Here is a 16,841-nt window from a genome sequence, read left to right on the forward strand (position 1 = left end):
TCAGTATTGTTCTGAGCTGGGGAACTTTTGTTGTTATTTTCTGAACTTGTATAACTAATTCAATTCTTTTTTTCTTTTTCTCTTTCTAAAATGTAAACTGCAAAACAAACAAAAAAATGTGAACTGTGCAGTGTGAATAGTACTGACATAAAATTCATGTAGGAGAATTTGAAGATAGTACTCAAATGCAGAATGGTGGGAAGTGGAATCGAGATTTCACTGGTATGAACTCTCTTCACCAGTGCAGGTCAATACCATGCTTCCATTTATAGTCTTAGAGAGTTGCCCAAGGCAACTGAGAGGTTAAAAGTGAGTTGTAGGGGGGCAGCTAGGTAGCACAGTGAATAGAGCACCAGCCCTGGAGTCAGGAGGACCTGAGTTCAAATCCGGTCTCAGACACTTTTGACACTTACTAGCTATGTGACCCTTGGCAAGTCACAACCCCAATTGCCTCGCCAAAAAAAAAAAAAATTTTTTTAAGGTGAGTTGTAGGGGTAGCTAGGTGGCACAGTGGATAGAGCACCGGCCCCAGAGTCAGGAGGACCTAAGTTCAAATCCATCCTCAGACACTTGACACTTACTGTGTGACCTTGGGCAAGTCACTTAACCCTTATTGCCTCGCCAAAAAAAAAGTCTATTATTTGTTTTGGTTTTTTGTTTTGTTTTGTTGTTGTTGTTTTTAGAATAAGATGGTAGTTTATTTAGAGGAAGGGGAAGGGAAGGGAAACCATGAAAGTTCTTGGACTTCTCATGGGGAGAAAGGCATGGCACAGAAAGAGTGGCACTGAGATACCAATCTCCTATTATTTGTTTAAGAAAACATGTGAAGAACAATCCAGTATACTTATATTCCTTCAGTACAGGGGTTCTTACCTTTTTTCTGTGCTGTGGACACCATGACAGTCTGGCAAATCCTTTGGACCCCTCCTTAGAATAATTTTTGCAAATCTATAAAATAAAATACAAATGATTATAAAGTGAATCAATTCTATTTTTAAAGGCATCAAAATATTTTAATAACAAATCCATGGATCTCAGATTAAGAACCCTTGTTTTAAGATGTAGGATCATAGTGTGGCTTCAGAGCTGGGAATGGATGGATGCTCTATTTAGCTTAATTTCCTTTAAACTATTAAAGCCCCTGTGCAAGTGTCCTGGAGAAGCTGGGGTCACAATGCAGAGAAAATAACCTATTAAGAATGCAAAAAAGAAGCAAGCAATATTCTGTTCCTTAAATAAACTATCTGTAGGCTTCCAGTACTAGGTAACATATTTCTAGAACAGTTTCCTGGGGAGTTACATTACATAAGCTAAAAGGAAGGACACAATTTTTATTACTAACAAAATGTCTCTGTATGCCTTTATAAAAACTTACCCACAGATCAAATTTTTAAAAATGTAATTCCCCAAAGATTGATTCCACAGATTACTATCATGTAATCTTAAAATCAGAGAAAATAGCTTCTCCTCAGAGAGTTACATAAACGTTTCCTTAACATTGAGAACATTTAAAAAAAAAAAAAAGCTGTTACAGAATTTCAAAGGTACCATATTCTTTACTATTGTGGTTAGAAAGCTTCTTGTAATAGCTACTGTGGCATTTCACTATTTATTAGATGTGTGACCTTGGACAAATGATTAAATATCCCGAACCTCAGTTTCCTCATTTGCAAAATGGGGTTAATGATTCCTACGACACACAGTTATGAGGTTCAAATGGGAGAATGGATATAAAGCACTTTGTAAACAAGCCTTAAAGCATTATATAGCTCTTAATTCTCACTATTCTCCATTTCTAGCGAAGGTTGACAAATGGTCCTTTAGGCCAACAGTCCTATAACAACATTAATCATGAAATTCTGCAAAAAACAAAAACAAAGAAACAAACTGTGAATTTACAACATGGCAGAGATAGATCACGAGTAATTCCTAGGAGCCTCATCAAGACTCTTCAACTGAATTTATTGATCTTACCAGAGAATTCTTAATTTCTTTTTCTGTTTCGAGGGAGGAGAGAAAGAAAGAGAAGGAATAGCAAATCATGTCAAGAAGCATTTAGTAAATATTTACTATTTGTCAGACACCCATGCTAAGTGCTGGGAGTAGAAATTCAAACAGAAAGAAGCAAACTTCTTGCTGTGAAGGAGCTTATATTCTAATAGGGAAGAGAACACATCAAAGAAAGTTGAAAAGCAGGGGTTGGGGTGGGGAAAAAGGAAGTCACCCCAACCCCAACCAAAGGACACATGGTAGAGAAAATCCAGAAGAGTCAGGAGTGCAGCCTGGAGAGGAATGAAGCCATGGATGGCCATGGGGGTCCTCCTTAAAATGGAGGTGCAGGGAGGAACCATCCAATCAAAGTTAATGGCCACAAGGGAGGAAGGTGTTTCCAAAGTAAGACATTCAGAGTTAAAATTGATTTCCTGGGTGAAAAGAATTCTGTAGCATTGCAGAGAAAATCCAGAGTCAAGAATAGAACCTGGAAAGGAATAAAGGTAAGATAACTAAACACATCGGAGATACCTGAATAAGGCTACTACACATCGTTATCCTGTACCAGAAATTATCAAAGCCACACATAGAAGATGACAAAAGAAGCTGAATTAACCACATGGCAAGAATGAGTATCAGTGGATAGAGAGCCTGGGTTCTTCACTGGCTCTCCTACGATACCAGAACAACACGAAGGCACCTGAATCATTAGATCCTCTATAATAAGGGTTTCTTAAACTGGGACCCATTAACTTATTTTTTAAATATTGTGATAACGATATTTCACTATAATTGTTTTCTTTCATATCACTATGTATCTTATCATAAGCATTTAAGGGCATTACTCTTATTTATTTATTTGTTTATTTATTTATTTATTTATTTATCTATTTGTTAATCTATTTATTATTTATTTATTTATTTTCTCCGGGCAGTGAGGGTTAAGTGACTTTCCCAGGGTCACACAGCTAGTAAGTGTCAAGTGTCTGAGGCCAGATTTGGACTCAGGTCCTCCTGAATCCAGGGCTGGTGCTTTATCTACTGCACCACCTAGCTTTGCCCCCTTAGGGGCATTATTTTTAGAAGGAGTCCACAGGCTTCACCAGACTAGAGTCTAGACACCAAAAAGGTCTATTATACAAAAAAGATTAATTACCTCTGATCTATAAGGATTTCTGAGGGTGTGGGGAGGAAACTTGGACAAGAGTCAAAAAGGCTCCCTTCTGATTGAAAAATCATAGATCCAACAAATTGGTTTTACCCATTTTTGAGCTTAGACAGCTTCTGAGAAAGTTTGCTACCCAAGATTATTCTTTCAACTCCTAAAGCTAAACCATGATGTTGTGGCACGTCTCATCCAAGCTAATGGCGTCCTGTCCATCCCATTCCCAACAGAGCGAGGTGATTGCAGAGTAAGGCTACTTGGGTGCTCCTTATTTTGTGGAGGAATTCTCAAGATGTCCAGCAGTGCTTCCTATATTCCATCCAACCCTTTACAACCCCACAGACTGGAAACATCCTTAACTATCATTCCAGAAGCTTCTGTGTTTTATCAGGACTATGTCCTTAAACCTCATCTGCAAGAAAACATAAAAGGAATTGTGGACTGCACAGCAGTTCAAAGTCTATGCAGCATTATGGAACTGATGATAAGTCTGTCAAATGATGCCCTGAGGCATGTACCCAATGACAGCCTTTACATGTGTAGAGAACATAAAGAACTCTAGGTCATGCATTGATCTTTCAGGCCACGCACAGAACACATATATAATGTTGTCAATATCAGTACCATTTAATGCTGACATAAGTATCTTAAAAAGCCATTGGTTGTAAAAAAAATAAATTAATTAAAAAAAAAAAAACCATTGGTTGTGACCTGCTAAGAACCTATGTGGATATGCAGTCTTGACTATGAATTTCATTAATTTTTTCGCTAGGGTACTTAAGTAAATATTTTTATTAGGGAAATTGTCCATACTTTTAAACTATGTATAATTTTCACATTTTGGTTTTACTATTTTCTGCTTCTGAAAATATCTATAGAATTATCACAAGCAAACTTGGTATAAGAAAAATAACTAACTCCTCTAAAAATGTTCCTTTTCCTTTTAATTTCTTACTTATGTGTCTTTCTAGCCAATTTTGTTTGTTCTAGCCTTGCTTGGGATGCTTAAATTGCTATTAATAGCTTTAAAGAATGGGTGATTTCTTTTTTCCTTTTAAAAATCCCATTGCTGGAATAAGCAGTAAAATTAATGTCCTCACTTTTTATCCTTCACTTCTCTGTCACACCAGCATTTTTTCCTTTTCTTACAAAAATTATTTTGTGCTTAGGAAGAGTTCTTCTGATTTATACTCCTCTTTTCCATACATATAGATGTCTACTGGGATTTTTGGCATTTAGCTCTCCACCCTCCTTCAGAGTTCATTTCCTTTCCAGGCATAAGGATAAATAAATACAGTAAAACCTTCATTAACTCAAATACTTAGTGAACAAATAGTCTGGTTAATCATATTCTCTGGTCAACCATATTCTCTGGTCAACTGAATGTTAACCCAAAGCTCCATTAAAAACAACCACCACCATTTATGGAGTTAAAAATCTTTCTAGAGGGCAGCTAGGTGGTGCAGTGGATACAGCTCCGGCCCTGGAATCAGGAGGACCTGAGTTCAAATCTGGCCTCAGACACTTGACACTTACTAGCTGTGTGACCCTGGGCAAGTCACTTAACCCCAATTGCCTCACCCCCAAAAAACAAAACAAAACAAAACAAAATCTTTCTAGAACATAAAAGCTCTCTTTCCTGTATAGCCTAGTCAACACAGTTGACTCTTGAATGATTCAGGATCTTCTCGTGCAACAAGCATTTACTCTCATCCTAAACATCAATGTTCATTAATAGCATGGTAGCTTGAGGAGGTATGAGATAAGGGACTGAGTCTTTTCTGAGCCCCAAATATTGCCTGAAATAAAAAGACATTTTTCGGAAAATAGATTTTCTGAGCATATCCTTGGCATTGACTTGTTTTGTTGCAATACCTCTGTTAAGCAGGATTCTGGTGAGTTGGGTCCCAGTTAATTGAGGTTTTACTGTATGCAACCATTTCTCTCAACTTTCACGTGGCCTTCGTGGCTCATTTATGAACGTAACTGTTTTGCCTGTGAAACAACCTCCTCATTTGTGTGTGTTTCCCTTCCCTCCCCTCCCTCCTCTACTCTCTTTCAGGTCCATACGTTCAGAGGTCCACACTGGTGTGAATACTGTGCCAACTTTATGTGGGGTCTCATTGCTCAGGGAGTGAAATGTGCAGGTACCACCTCTTCACTCTTCTCTTCATCAAATAACCCTAATGTTCATTAATAAGTATGTATGGTGGGCCAGACACTCAGAGTCCCACTCTGGGAAGGGCTGGGCCCTATATTTTGTTCCCATTTCCTCAATGTTCCCTTTTCATATGTCAAAAGATTTAGATAACACATCTCAGAGATCAAGGTGGTGCTTGGACTTCCCAAGGCAGAGAATTCTAGGCCTAGCTCCAATATTGACATACTATGGTATGTGATTTCAGTTAATAGCTTTCCTTTGACTCTGTTTCCTTGTCTGTAAATTGGGGATGGTATTACTGACCTATTGCTTCCTTTATAGAGGTATGACCTTAACAAAACACAATCCTAAGTCACTTTTCTGACCTCAAATATTACATGTGTTTGTGGGTAATAATGAATGTTAATATATTCTAGCATTCAGATGCTGAATTGTTAAATGGAAAGATAGCCAGCTTATTTAGAAAAAGACATGAAACTAGTTGAAAGCAAAGTGGCTATATTTAATTTGTGCCTTTGATGTTCAAGTAACTAAATTTATAAAAATGATGTCAAAAAAGGCAATGTACAGAGAGCTATGTTTGTTGCCTTGGCAACTGAATTTTAAAGGTAACTTGTTAAGCTGATTTTTTTTCCACTAAGGCATTGTGAAATCAGATTGAAACCTTTTTTTACAAAAAAAAAAATTATGCAAATTTGTCTAAGATGATTATTTGTTTTATCAAAAAAAACCTCACAAAAACCCTTTGAATGAAAACATTGAAAAAGCATTCAATCCTTAATATTTTCTTTGTAAAATTTTTAACTCTTGTATACACAAGAATACTATTTGTGAATTATAGCTCTGCTATAATTTTAAGATTCACCCACTAAAGAAATGACCCATTCAGGGACTGTTTAAATACTTTTGTGACATGAGATAAAGTCGTTATTCAAATCACATGAAATTCATCTCTATAGAACTACTGTACTCTGAACTGGGCCTTTATTGAAACCAATCTCAATTCTGGCACAGCCTTTTTTTCTTTTTCTAAAAAATGATCATCTAATTTTTATTTATAATATTTAGTCATAGAGATCTCTTTATCTTACCTGAAAATATAAAAATGAAAAATTACTTCCTATGTATCCTTTACACTATAGCTATAGTAAATAGGCAGCCCTTCTTACAAGATGACAAAAAGCAAGGAAAAATTGATAAATGTTAACTTAGACCACTCTGAAAAGTTTGTCAATCTGAATACACCCCTTTCTTTTTTGACATGGCTTTGAAATCCCAAATATAAATGGAACTTTCTGGATGGTATCATTGCCAAAAATGTACAGTAAGTTTGGGGGCCTAACTTTTTCTTATTTATAAATTATGTTTTATTTTATTTTTTTGCGGGGCAGTGAGGGTTAAGTGACTTGTCCAGGGTCACACAGCTAGTAAGTGTCAAGTGTCTGAGGCTGGATTTGAACTCAGGTCTTCCTGAATCCAGGGCCAGTGCTTTACCCACTGTGCCACCTAGCTGCCCCCCCCCCGTTATGTTTTATTTTACCAGTAAGGTAAGTTATACATTTTTTAAAGCTTTAAGTCACTTCAATGAGTGCTAAAAAAATCACAGTTCTCTGCAGTCATTCCTTGGATCCTTCTGAAACATGTGAGTAGGAGTTAGAAGAGGTGAGTTCACTGTTTCTGCCAGAATCCACTTGTGTAATATTGGACAGATCTTTTAACAGAGCTCTCTGGATCTCAGTTTATAAATCCATGAGAAGACAAGGTGGTAGTAAATATTCTCTAAGACCCCTTCCAGCTCAAATATCCTATGAAGTAAACTTCCACAATTATATAACTTCCATAAACTACTCAAGGACTACCCGAAAGCAAGGCCAATAGTGAGAAATCCATAGATGTTGACCACGGACGATAAGAAGGTTTTTGTCAAAGAAGGCTGACAACTGGATTTCTGTATATCCTCTTTCTTTCTAAAAAGATACCAAGAACACACTTTATGAGCCAGTTTACTCAGAGTAAAGGGGGGGAAAATCACTTTAACTCTTTGAATTGGGATTCTCCTTTCAAGGAAGAGTCTATTCTCAGATAACCTCCCCCAAAGTTGTCATCTGGCTACAATAGTGCCTTTAAAACAAACAGGGAAAATGGGGGATAGGGCTCCAGCAGACTGTCTAAATTGTTATTTCAAACGACATAAAGGTGCAGGGTGAAAAGAAAGACATAACTAGGAGGCAAAGTCTCATAAAAATGTTCACCTGCATTATAACATGTCCTTGAAGGATCATTCCCTGGTATCATTGCCTGAGTAAGCCGAACCTCATTAACGTGAAACATAAGAGCAAAGCAAACTTTAAAAAGGAAAAAGAATCAGCCTCAGAATCAGTTCAGTTTTCCATGACAACTAAATACATATCAATAACAATTGTTTCTCATGTCCTGGCAAAGCCCTGCCTCCCCGTGCTGCCTCTGTAAGGTTCTCTATGAGACAGCCCTGTATGTGATTCCCCACCCCCACCTCTCTAAAACACAGAATTCAGAGGGTAAGAGGGGAGCTAAGTATCATGGGAAATGACTCCAGAGAAAGGTAACAGGCCACTGCCCATTGGAAGATAGAGGCACTTATGTAATCTGGATCCTTGAGACAGCTTTCCTTTGTGCTAATTCCTTTTATCAAGGGGCCAGCAAGCTGAAATGAAGTTCAGAAAGATCTTTAAAGCCCTATTCTGCCATGGGCATCAATTTTGCCTTCTTTTTTGAATGATGTCATCAGACTAGCAAAGTTATTGTATGGAATCAGAAAGTACTGCTAATGGTTACTTGCTCTTGCCTCATAGCAGGGAAGCTGCCCACTTCAAGACTGAGGGGCAGGGGCAGCTAGGTGGTGCAGTGGATAAAGCACTGGATTCAGGAGGACCTGAGTTCAAATCCAGCCTCAGACACTTGACACTTACTAGCTGTGTGACCCTGGGCAAGTCACTTAATCTTCATTGCCCCACCAAAAAAAAAAAAAAAAGACTGAGGGGCAGTAGTAGACTTGGGGCTGAGTGTCCAGCAGCTTACAGGAGCATTTGACAAGGCAGTATGGTTGATGGTGCCAGTGTGAATCTCTAAATAACCTTTACAGAATCTGGCATTGAAAAAAATCAGTATTCTTAATCTCTCAATTCCAGAATTCTCCCTCCTTCTCGCTTTCTTTAAAGCTACTAAAATGATATTGCTATGGATTATATAATTATAGCTTAGCCCTGATGTTGGTACTGCTACCACTACTGCAATATTTATCACAGTAAAGCATATTGGCCTTTGAAAATAAAGCTTGAAACCTATTTCATTGGCCAGAGAGCAGAAATAATTTCCTCAAACAGATGTGTACTTTTTTATCCTAGACTTGTAAAATGCAAGTTTATGGCTTAAAGAAATTTCACATCTCTGTCAGTCAATCAGCAAGCTTTGTTTAAGCACCTACTATGAGTCAGGGATTGGACTAAGTGCTGGAAACACAAAGAAAAGCAAAAGACAGTCCTTGCTCTCCAGAAGCTCAGTTTAATGGGGGACAACAGACAAACACTTCATAAAGAATCTCATATGTCCAAAGAGGTTTTCAGGGTTTTTCCCCCTTCTGAAAAGCATACTTATCTGCCAGAACCTAGATTGAGTTTAGCTTTTGCCATTGTTCTTTGCCAGAAAAATCAAAGGAATTAAGGAGCATGGTCATTTTTTTTTAAAAAATGAGGTCATAGGTTAGCAACTGTGCACTGTCATGTGTATGCCTTTTTCCTAAGCATTCTGGTGATAAGGGCATTTTAGCATTTACTTCTTTTTTTGGTGAGGCAATGGGGATTAAGTGACTTGCCCAGGGTCACACAGCTAGTAAGTGTCAAGTGTCTGAGGCTGGATTTGAACTCAGGTCCTCCTGAATCCAGGGCTGATGCTCTATCCAGCATTTACTTCTAACTTCACAAACACACACACACACACACACACACACACACACACGATTGGTATTCATCCCACTGCCTTTCTTATTTTAGCATACCCTTAGGTTTTTCTAATGATAAAATTCAAACATACACCAGATATCTAGCGGTTTAATGTTGAAATGTTTTTTTAATGGAACCAATGCCTTTTATGTAAAATGTATTAATTCACAGTACCTAATAAGAGATAATCAGTATAACCTAATGGGTAGTTGCTTAAAATTGTGTACATAAAATTAGCCTCTATGTTGTTGAAGATAAATTTTCTATCAATAGGCTAAATAGGACCAACAAAATCATTTTCTTCGATGTTAAATATGTTTATTCTGATATATGCAAGTACATAATTGGCTGCTACTTTTTGTATAAAGCAAGCCACTAATTGACAATCATTTATTGAGTTCCTATGATGTTCAAGGCTCTGTGCTCAGCTCTGGACACACTAAGACAAAAATGAAATGGTTTCTTCCCTCAAGAAGATGGTATTCTATTGGAGGAGCATCCAGAAGAGTTTAAAAACAAAATTTTTATTCACAGTTATTTTTAACTTGTGGGCCTAGGGCAGAATTAATATCAGTTTCTTAGTCCTGCAACATGGGAACAGAGTTATGTTACCGCTTCATTCCCCTAAACAGAACAAAGTCAACATGAACTATTTTTCTTCAAAAGTTTTCTCAGCTTTGAAGCTTAATTTCTATTTGAGAATTCAAGGCTTGGAGCAAATAAAAAGGTAGCCTGAGTTGAGTGTTCCAAATGAGATTCTTTTACCCTCTCCAATATTTTATCCTCAAATAATAAAATATTATTTAACTTGTCCTTTTTAATGCCTATTTTAATATACTTGCTCCATTCCTATTAATTTTTTTCAACTGGAGAAAAAAATGTTGTTTAATATCAACCTAGAAGTCCTGACCCAATGAAGGAGTACAACAACAGAAATTACTTTTATGCTCTTTCACCCTTCCTTCCCCTTACCCCCTACTATTTATAGTGTACCACATCCCTGGGGAGAGGAGGCGAAGGAATAGAACCTCATAGAAGTTATATGACTTTGTAAATAAACATAAAAAACAAATAAAGTCTTATTGGCCACCTGAAGTATTCATACCCTACTAGTCTCTGAAACAGCAGTTTTCTGAGAGAAATCAGAATTGCTGTATAGCATTATGAACTTAAAGAAATAAAAGGACGTTTTATTATAGTGACTCTGCCAGTATTTTGAGTTTCTGAGGGAATTCATGCTATGCCTGACAAAAAAATCAGGTCTTTAAAAGTAATTACAACATTCAGATGTGTTCAGGTTTCCAGTAATTTTATTTTCTTGGATGGGATACAGACTGGCTATTTAGATAAGACGTTTTCCCCCCTTTCCTTATATATCCAAATGTGATACAGTTGTGAATTCAGTTCTTTTTCACTGAGTCACAAATGAGCTTAGGAATGGCAGAAGTTTAAAATAAAAGGCAATTAAGACTTTGCCCATGGAGAATCCAGATGAAAACTGGAAAATTTGTATTTTGCCAAATACCAGATATTTAGTACCATGGGGACAAAATATCTGGATATTTGACGGCTACATTTTTATTATGTATTATTTATATTTATTTATATTATTTATTATTATTTATGTTGTGTTATAATGACGAATAGTCAGACTAAATGCCATCATTTTGCCTTCTAAAGAATTTCCACTTAGAGATTCCACACAGGGAAGGGACTCTGTAATGAAATATAATAATGTGGTAAGTTTCATGATGTGCTTTTTTTTAAAGCTTAATAGGCCAGTCATTTGTAAGCAGCTTTTACAATTATAATTTTCAAATTTTCTTAGGACCTTAAATGAGATACTCAGACAAAATGTCACAGTACATCTTTTGTTACTGTATACTAAAGCACACAGTAATAAATGTGGGTCTAATATCTCTAACTGGGTTGGAAAATACTTATGAATCAATTCAAAGACACCTGTCCCTGGAAAAAACAGCTCAGACATAAACAGCTCTCTTCATATGTGAAAGACAACATTGTTGTTATTATTTTTTTTAATTATATAAATATACCACATTATAAACTGTCGTTAGAACTACTCCAGAGTTTTATGTAGATTATTTCTCTCATGAAAAATAACAATCCTGTAAAATATTGCAAACACTGTTTTCACTCAGAACGGAAATTGAATTCAAATCAAACAATACCTGGGAATGGGTCTTAAAAATTAGAGAACACTGGGGCAGCTAGATGGCGCAGTGGATAGAGCACCGGCCCTGGATTCAGGAGGACCTGAGTTCAAATCCAGCCTCAGACACTTAACACTTACCAGCTGTGTGACCCTGGGCAAGTCACTTAACCCCAATTGCCTCACTAAAAACAAAACAAAACAAAACAAAAAATTAGAGAGCACTTCACATATGGAAAATGGTTTTATTCTCTCAATGTGTTTGATTGTAAAATTCTAGCAAATGTGTCATGCATTACAAACTTCTACCAACACAGGACATACCGAAAGTCTTAGTGTAGTTTTAAGCTATTTAGGGTTAAAACTTAGTTCATTTTTTACTCAAAATGCTGATCACTTTATATGATACACAGACACTCCAAAATTACATTAAATGAGAAAAATTACTGAAAATAAGAAAAAAATTCAGGGAAAGCAACAACAGCTTGATCAGACATTTTGACATTAGCCTGTAGTAAGCCTTTGGGGAAGAACACTCGGGTTTTATTTATTAGGTTAGGTTTGGTTTTTCTATGTGGAAAAATGAGGAAACATCTCATCTAGTAAGGACTTTACCTAGATCTTTGTTAAGTTCTTGGAGCATTTCTTTGACCAAATAAATAATTTATGCAATTTATTCTCTCATGTGGCTTGATGTGGTTGATTGTAAAATTCTAAAACTCTCCATGGTATTGAAGAGGCATTCAAATAAACCAGAAACTAGTGTGTTTCCATGGTAGGAATGCTATGGAATCTTTGATACTAAGTCTATTGCTCATTCATTTACAAATTAGCGTGCCAAGAGAGATGAGTCCTATGCTTTCCACTGTATGTGACATAGTGATGATAGATAGATAGATACACACATATATACATATATGGAGAGAGATGCTCAATAAATATATGTTGAATACAATTCAACAAGTACTTATTAGGCAACCACTATGTTTGAGTCTCTGTGCTAGGTGCCAGGGACACAAAGGTAAAAAAAAAAATAGCCCAATTCCTTCTCTCAAGGAGTTTCTAGCCTAAGGAGGTGGTGGGATATGATGTATACAGCTAAGTATGATATGAGACAGAATGTGATAAGTACACAAGAGAGGTCCAAAAAATGTCTATAAGAAAGGTAAAGAGGGGGCAACTAGGTGGTGCAATGGATAAAGCACCGGCCCTGGATTCAGGAGGATCTGAGTTCAAATCTGGCCTCAGACACTTGACACTTACTAGCTGTGTGACCCTGGGCAAGTCACTTAACCCTCATAGCCCCACCAAAAAAAAAAAAAAAAAAAGGAAAGAAAGAGGAGGTGGAGCTGAACCTTAAAGGAAGAGAAGGATTTTAACAGACAGTAATATGGAAGCAGTCTCTTCTAGGTATCAGGGATGAGACTGCATGGAGGCAGAAGAAGGCAGTTTGAGATTTTTTAAAATAGTGAAAAATCCAGATTTGCTGAAATGTAGAATCCACAAAAAAAGGCACAAGTGAATAAGTCTAGTAAGGTAGATTGAAGGCAACTTGCAGAGAACCTTAAATGCCAGCATAAGGAATTTCTATTTGCACAGAAGGGACCTTAGCATTTGAAGGGACCTGAGAAGTCATCTAGTCCAGCCCAACCTGAACCCTCTACAATAACCCCAACAAGTAGTTGGAGGTATCCAGTGATGATTAGCTCTAATTGTTAGGAAGTACCCCTCCCCCAAATTTTGTTTCCTTTGGACCAAACTGAAATCTGCCATGATAGTTTCACCCCATTGCTTCTAGCTCAGTCCTCTGGATCCAAAAATAAATCTAAGCCTCAATACTATAGGCAATGGAGAGCTACTTATGACTTTTCATCATTTTTACTTAACTTGGGATATGCCTACATACTTAGCTATGTAACTTTCAAATATAATTTATCATCTAGTTTATTACTTCTTTTTTATTTATTTGGTTTTTGTGTGTGTGTATGTGTGTGTGTGTGTGAGGTAATTGGGGTTAAGTGACTTGCCCAGGGTCACACAGCTAGTAAGTACCAAGTGTCTGAGGCCAGATTTGAACTCGGGTCCACCTGACTCCAGGGCCAGTGCTCTATCCACTGAGCCACCTAGCTGCCCCTAGTTTATTACTTCTAAACCCAGAAACATGGTACATCCACATAGAGTGTTCAGTTTTAGATCTTGGTCAGTTGACCACCATGAAATATACTGTAGTTGATCAAATCAGCTAAACATTATGCTCAAAAGTGATCTATATATAATGTTTTTGCTCCAGAGTACAATGGTTCAGCTCCAGCTGGGTTCATAAAAGGCCAACTCTTAGATTTTCACTTAGTTAACAATATTAATAGATTGCATGCAAAGACTTAAAGAAGGTAATTTTGTTGTTGTTATTGAATTTCTTCCAGTTGAGACTTTATTGTTCTTAACATACTTTGGCTAATGTTATGAAAGCAGATCTTTTTTTTTATTCTTGTTAAGCTCTCTAGAGGAAAAAAGACCCTGCAATTTCATTATACTTCCCTTGAAATAGAGAAACAAAAGTATCTCAGAAATATTTTTTGTATTTTCTCATTTGTACTGTATCTAGAAAATATTTGGATCCTGTGAAGTAAAGAGTTAGGAATACATTTAGGTCACTTAATTTATAGAGGGAAAACTATCAAATGACTAGAGTAATACTGAAATTGGTAATAATTATCTATAATTTTTTTAAAATGTAAAAGGTCAAAAGGTAAAAAAAACCCCAACCCAGTCACTTGTATTCATTTGCAACTTTACATAATAGCATATAAGTAATATTAAGATTTTCAGTGACTTGGGAAAGTATGAGTTTAAATTGGAGAAAATGTTCTTTCCCCATGGTCTGATGAAATGGGATTAGTTACATTGTTAAAAATGAGCACAATAGAGAATAGTTGCCTTTAGCTGAATTGCTTAGAATACTCTGGAAGCAATCAGGTAGTACATATACACTCAGGAATGAGTTCTTTCCATCTTTTTTTTCTTTTTTAGATTGTGGTTTAAATGTTCATAAGCAATGTTCCAAGATGGTCCCCAATGACTGTAAACCAGACCTGAAGCATGTCAAAAAGGTGTATAGCTGTGACCTTACAACACTAGTAAAAGCACATATCACTAAAAGGCCAATGGTGGTTGACATGTGCATTCGAGAAATTGAATCTAGAGGTAAGATGTTCTTTCATGGTTTGCTTTCTTCCTGATGTGTTTAGACTGATCTAGGTTACCAAGGGTTTGCCTGAATTTGAATCCCAGTAGCTTTATGGATACCCTTTTGTTCTTCAAAGCTACTTCTCCTGGCTTACATCTTTTCTTGAGGAATGGGGGAAAGAGTGGGGAATAGAATTATCCTATAATTTACACACCAGATACTCCATAAGCCTGAAATTAATTACCACGACAGCTACTTTTAGAGGTGCACTTCAAGGTATAGTTAACTAGCTATGAGAAGATTTACTTTGAAAATTGATTTAAATATCCTATTTCCAGTCTGGTAAAGCCAACTCTTAATTCACTTCCACAAACATTTGTTAGCTTACTGTGAGGCACTTGCTACATGGGGGACTTGTAAATATCTGCCCATTTTTCAAAGGTCATAGATATCTTGGGCCTAAAGAAGATAAAGAAAATATATACTCAATTAACACAATATTAGCCAAGAATTAGATCTGCACCCTAATTCTCTCCCTCTGGGAACTACACTGGCCTATAAATGCCATCATTCTCTGAATACAGATAATCTCAGTGTTCTTTTTTTTAATTGGGCTGATACTGTTATTTCCCTTAAGGCTTACCATATTTGGTCTAATTTTACAAAGTGATTCTGAACTACATATGAGGACAGTAGGTCAGGGTTAAAGGATGAGAGGAAGTGGTTTTCCTTTTAGAATTAAAATTAAAAAGATGACTAAGTTTCTAATGCTCTCCTCTCTGAGCAAATTTTATTGTCATTTTACCTACCCAGCACAGAAGTAACAAAGGAAATTAGAATTCAGAGGAAAAGCACATAATTCTAAATTATTTCATTTGGCTCACGTGTTCTTCATTTACAGGTCTTAACTCTGAAGGACTCTATAGAGTCTCGGGATTTAGTGACCTTATTGAAGATGTAAAAATGGCTTTTGACAGAGGTATGTTCTCCAGCCTGCTTCTTCTTTTTATATATATATATAAGGTATTTTATTTTTTCCGTTACATGTAAAGATAGTTCTCAACTTTTGTTTATACAAGCTTTACAATTTCAGATTTTTCTCCCTCCCTCTCCTCCATGCCCCCTCCCCTAGACAGCAGGTAATCTGCTATAGGTTATATCTATATACATATACATATGTAGATAGATAGATCTATACACACATATATATACACATAATAACATTAATCCTATTTCTGCATTAGTCCTGTTATAAGAGAAAAAATCAGAGCAATGATGAAAAAAAAAACCAACACCAAAAATAAAAGAAATATTATGGTTCATTCAGCATTTATACTCCACAGTTCTTTTTTTTTTCCTTGGATTTGGAGATCCTCTTCTATCATGAGTTCCCTGGAACTCTTCTGTACCATTGCATTGATGAGAAGAATATAGTCCATCACAGTAGATCAACACTCAATGTTGATGATACTGTGTACAATGTTCTTCTGGTTCTGCTCATCTCACTCATCATCAGCTCACGCAAGACCCTCCAGGTTTCTCTGAACTCCTCCTGCTCATCATTTCTTACAGCACAATAGTATTCCATTGTATTCATATACCACAACTTGTCCAGCCATTCCCCAATTGATGGGCACCCCCTCAACTTCCCATTCCTTGCTACCACATAAAGAGCAGCTATAAATATTTTTGTACATGTGGGTCCCTTTCCCCTTTCCATGATTTCTTTGGGGAAAAGACCTAAAAGTGGTATTTCCAGCCTGCTTCTTAACAACAAGATTCTTTAAGTCCAAAGTTCTATTTCTGTTTTTACAGCAGTTATTTTCCCCAAACTCTGCCCCTATTTATGACCTTATTCTTCCTTATAATAAAGAAACACATTTACATAAAACTAACCAACACAGTGACTACATATCTAAGAGTATATACTCTGTTCCACATCTATAACCCATCCCCTCTTTACTGAAAAAAGGGAGTTTGTTTAATGGTCATTTCTTCAGCATCAGGATTGTGTATTACAACTCATCAGAGTTCAATTACTTCATAGTATTGGTATGATTCACATTTTTTTAGTCATTATGTATTTGTTCCCTTGGTTCTTTATGCACCACTGCATTGCTTTGCACAGGTCTAACCACATTTCTCTGAATTCCTCATATTCATAATTTCTCATAGAGCAACAAATA

The 16,841-nt window shown here is 36.5% G+C and overlaps 1 protein-coding gene across 1 annotated transcript in view; it reads left to right on the forward strand.

Annotated features, from left to right (window-relative positions):
- CHN1 (chimerin 1) overlaps positions 1-16,841 on the forward strand; it is a 297,373-nt gene that overhangs the window by 260,368 nt on the left and 20,164 nt on the right. Inside the window, exons 8-10 of the mRNA XM_043994209.1 lie at positions 5,220-5,304; positions 14,499-14,672; positions 15,557-15,634. Of these exons, the coding sequence (XP_043850144.1) occupies positions 5,220-5,304; positions 14,499-14,672; positions 15,557-15,634 (337 nt within the window). The remainder of the gene's footprint in view (positions 1-5,219; positions 5,305-14,498; positions 14,673-15,556; positions 15,635-16,841) is intronic.

The sequence above is a fragment of the Dromiciops gliroides genome, chromosome 3 (genome assembly GCF_019393635.1).
Source record: "Dromiciops gliroides isolate mDroGli1 chromosome 3, mDroGli1.pri, whole genome shotgun sequence".
Classification (NCBI taxonomy): Eukaryota; Metazoa; Chordata; class Mammalia; order Microbiotheria; family Microbiotheriidae; genus Dromiciops; species Dromiciops gliroides.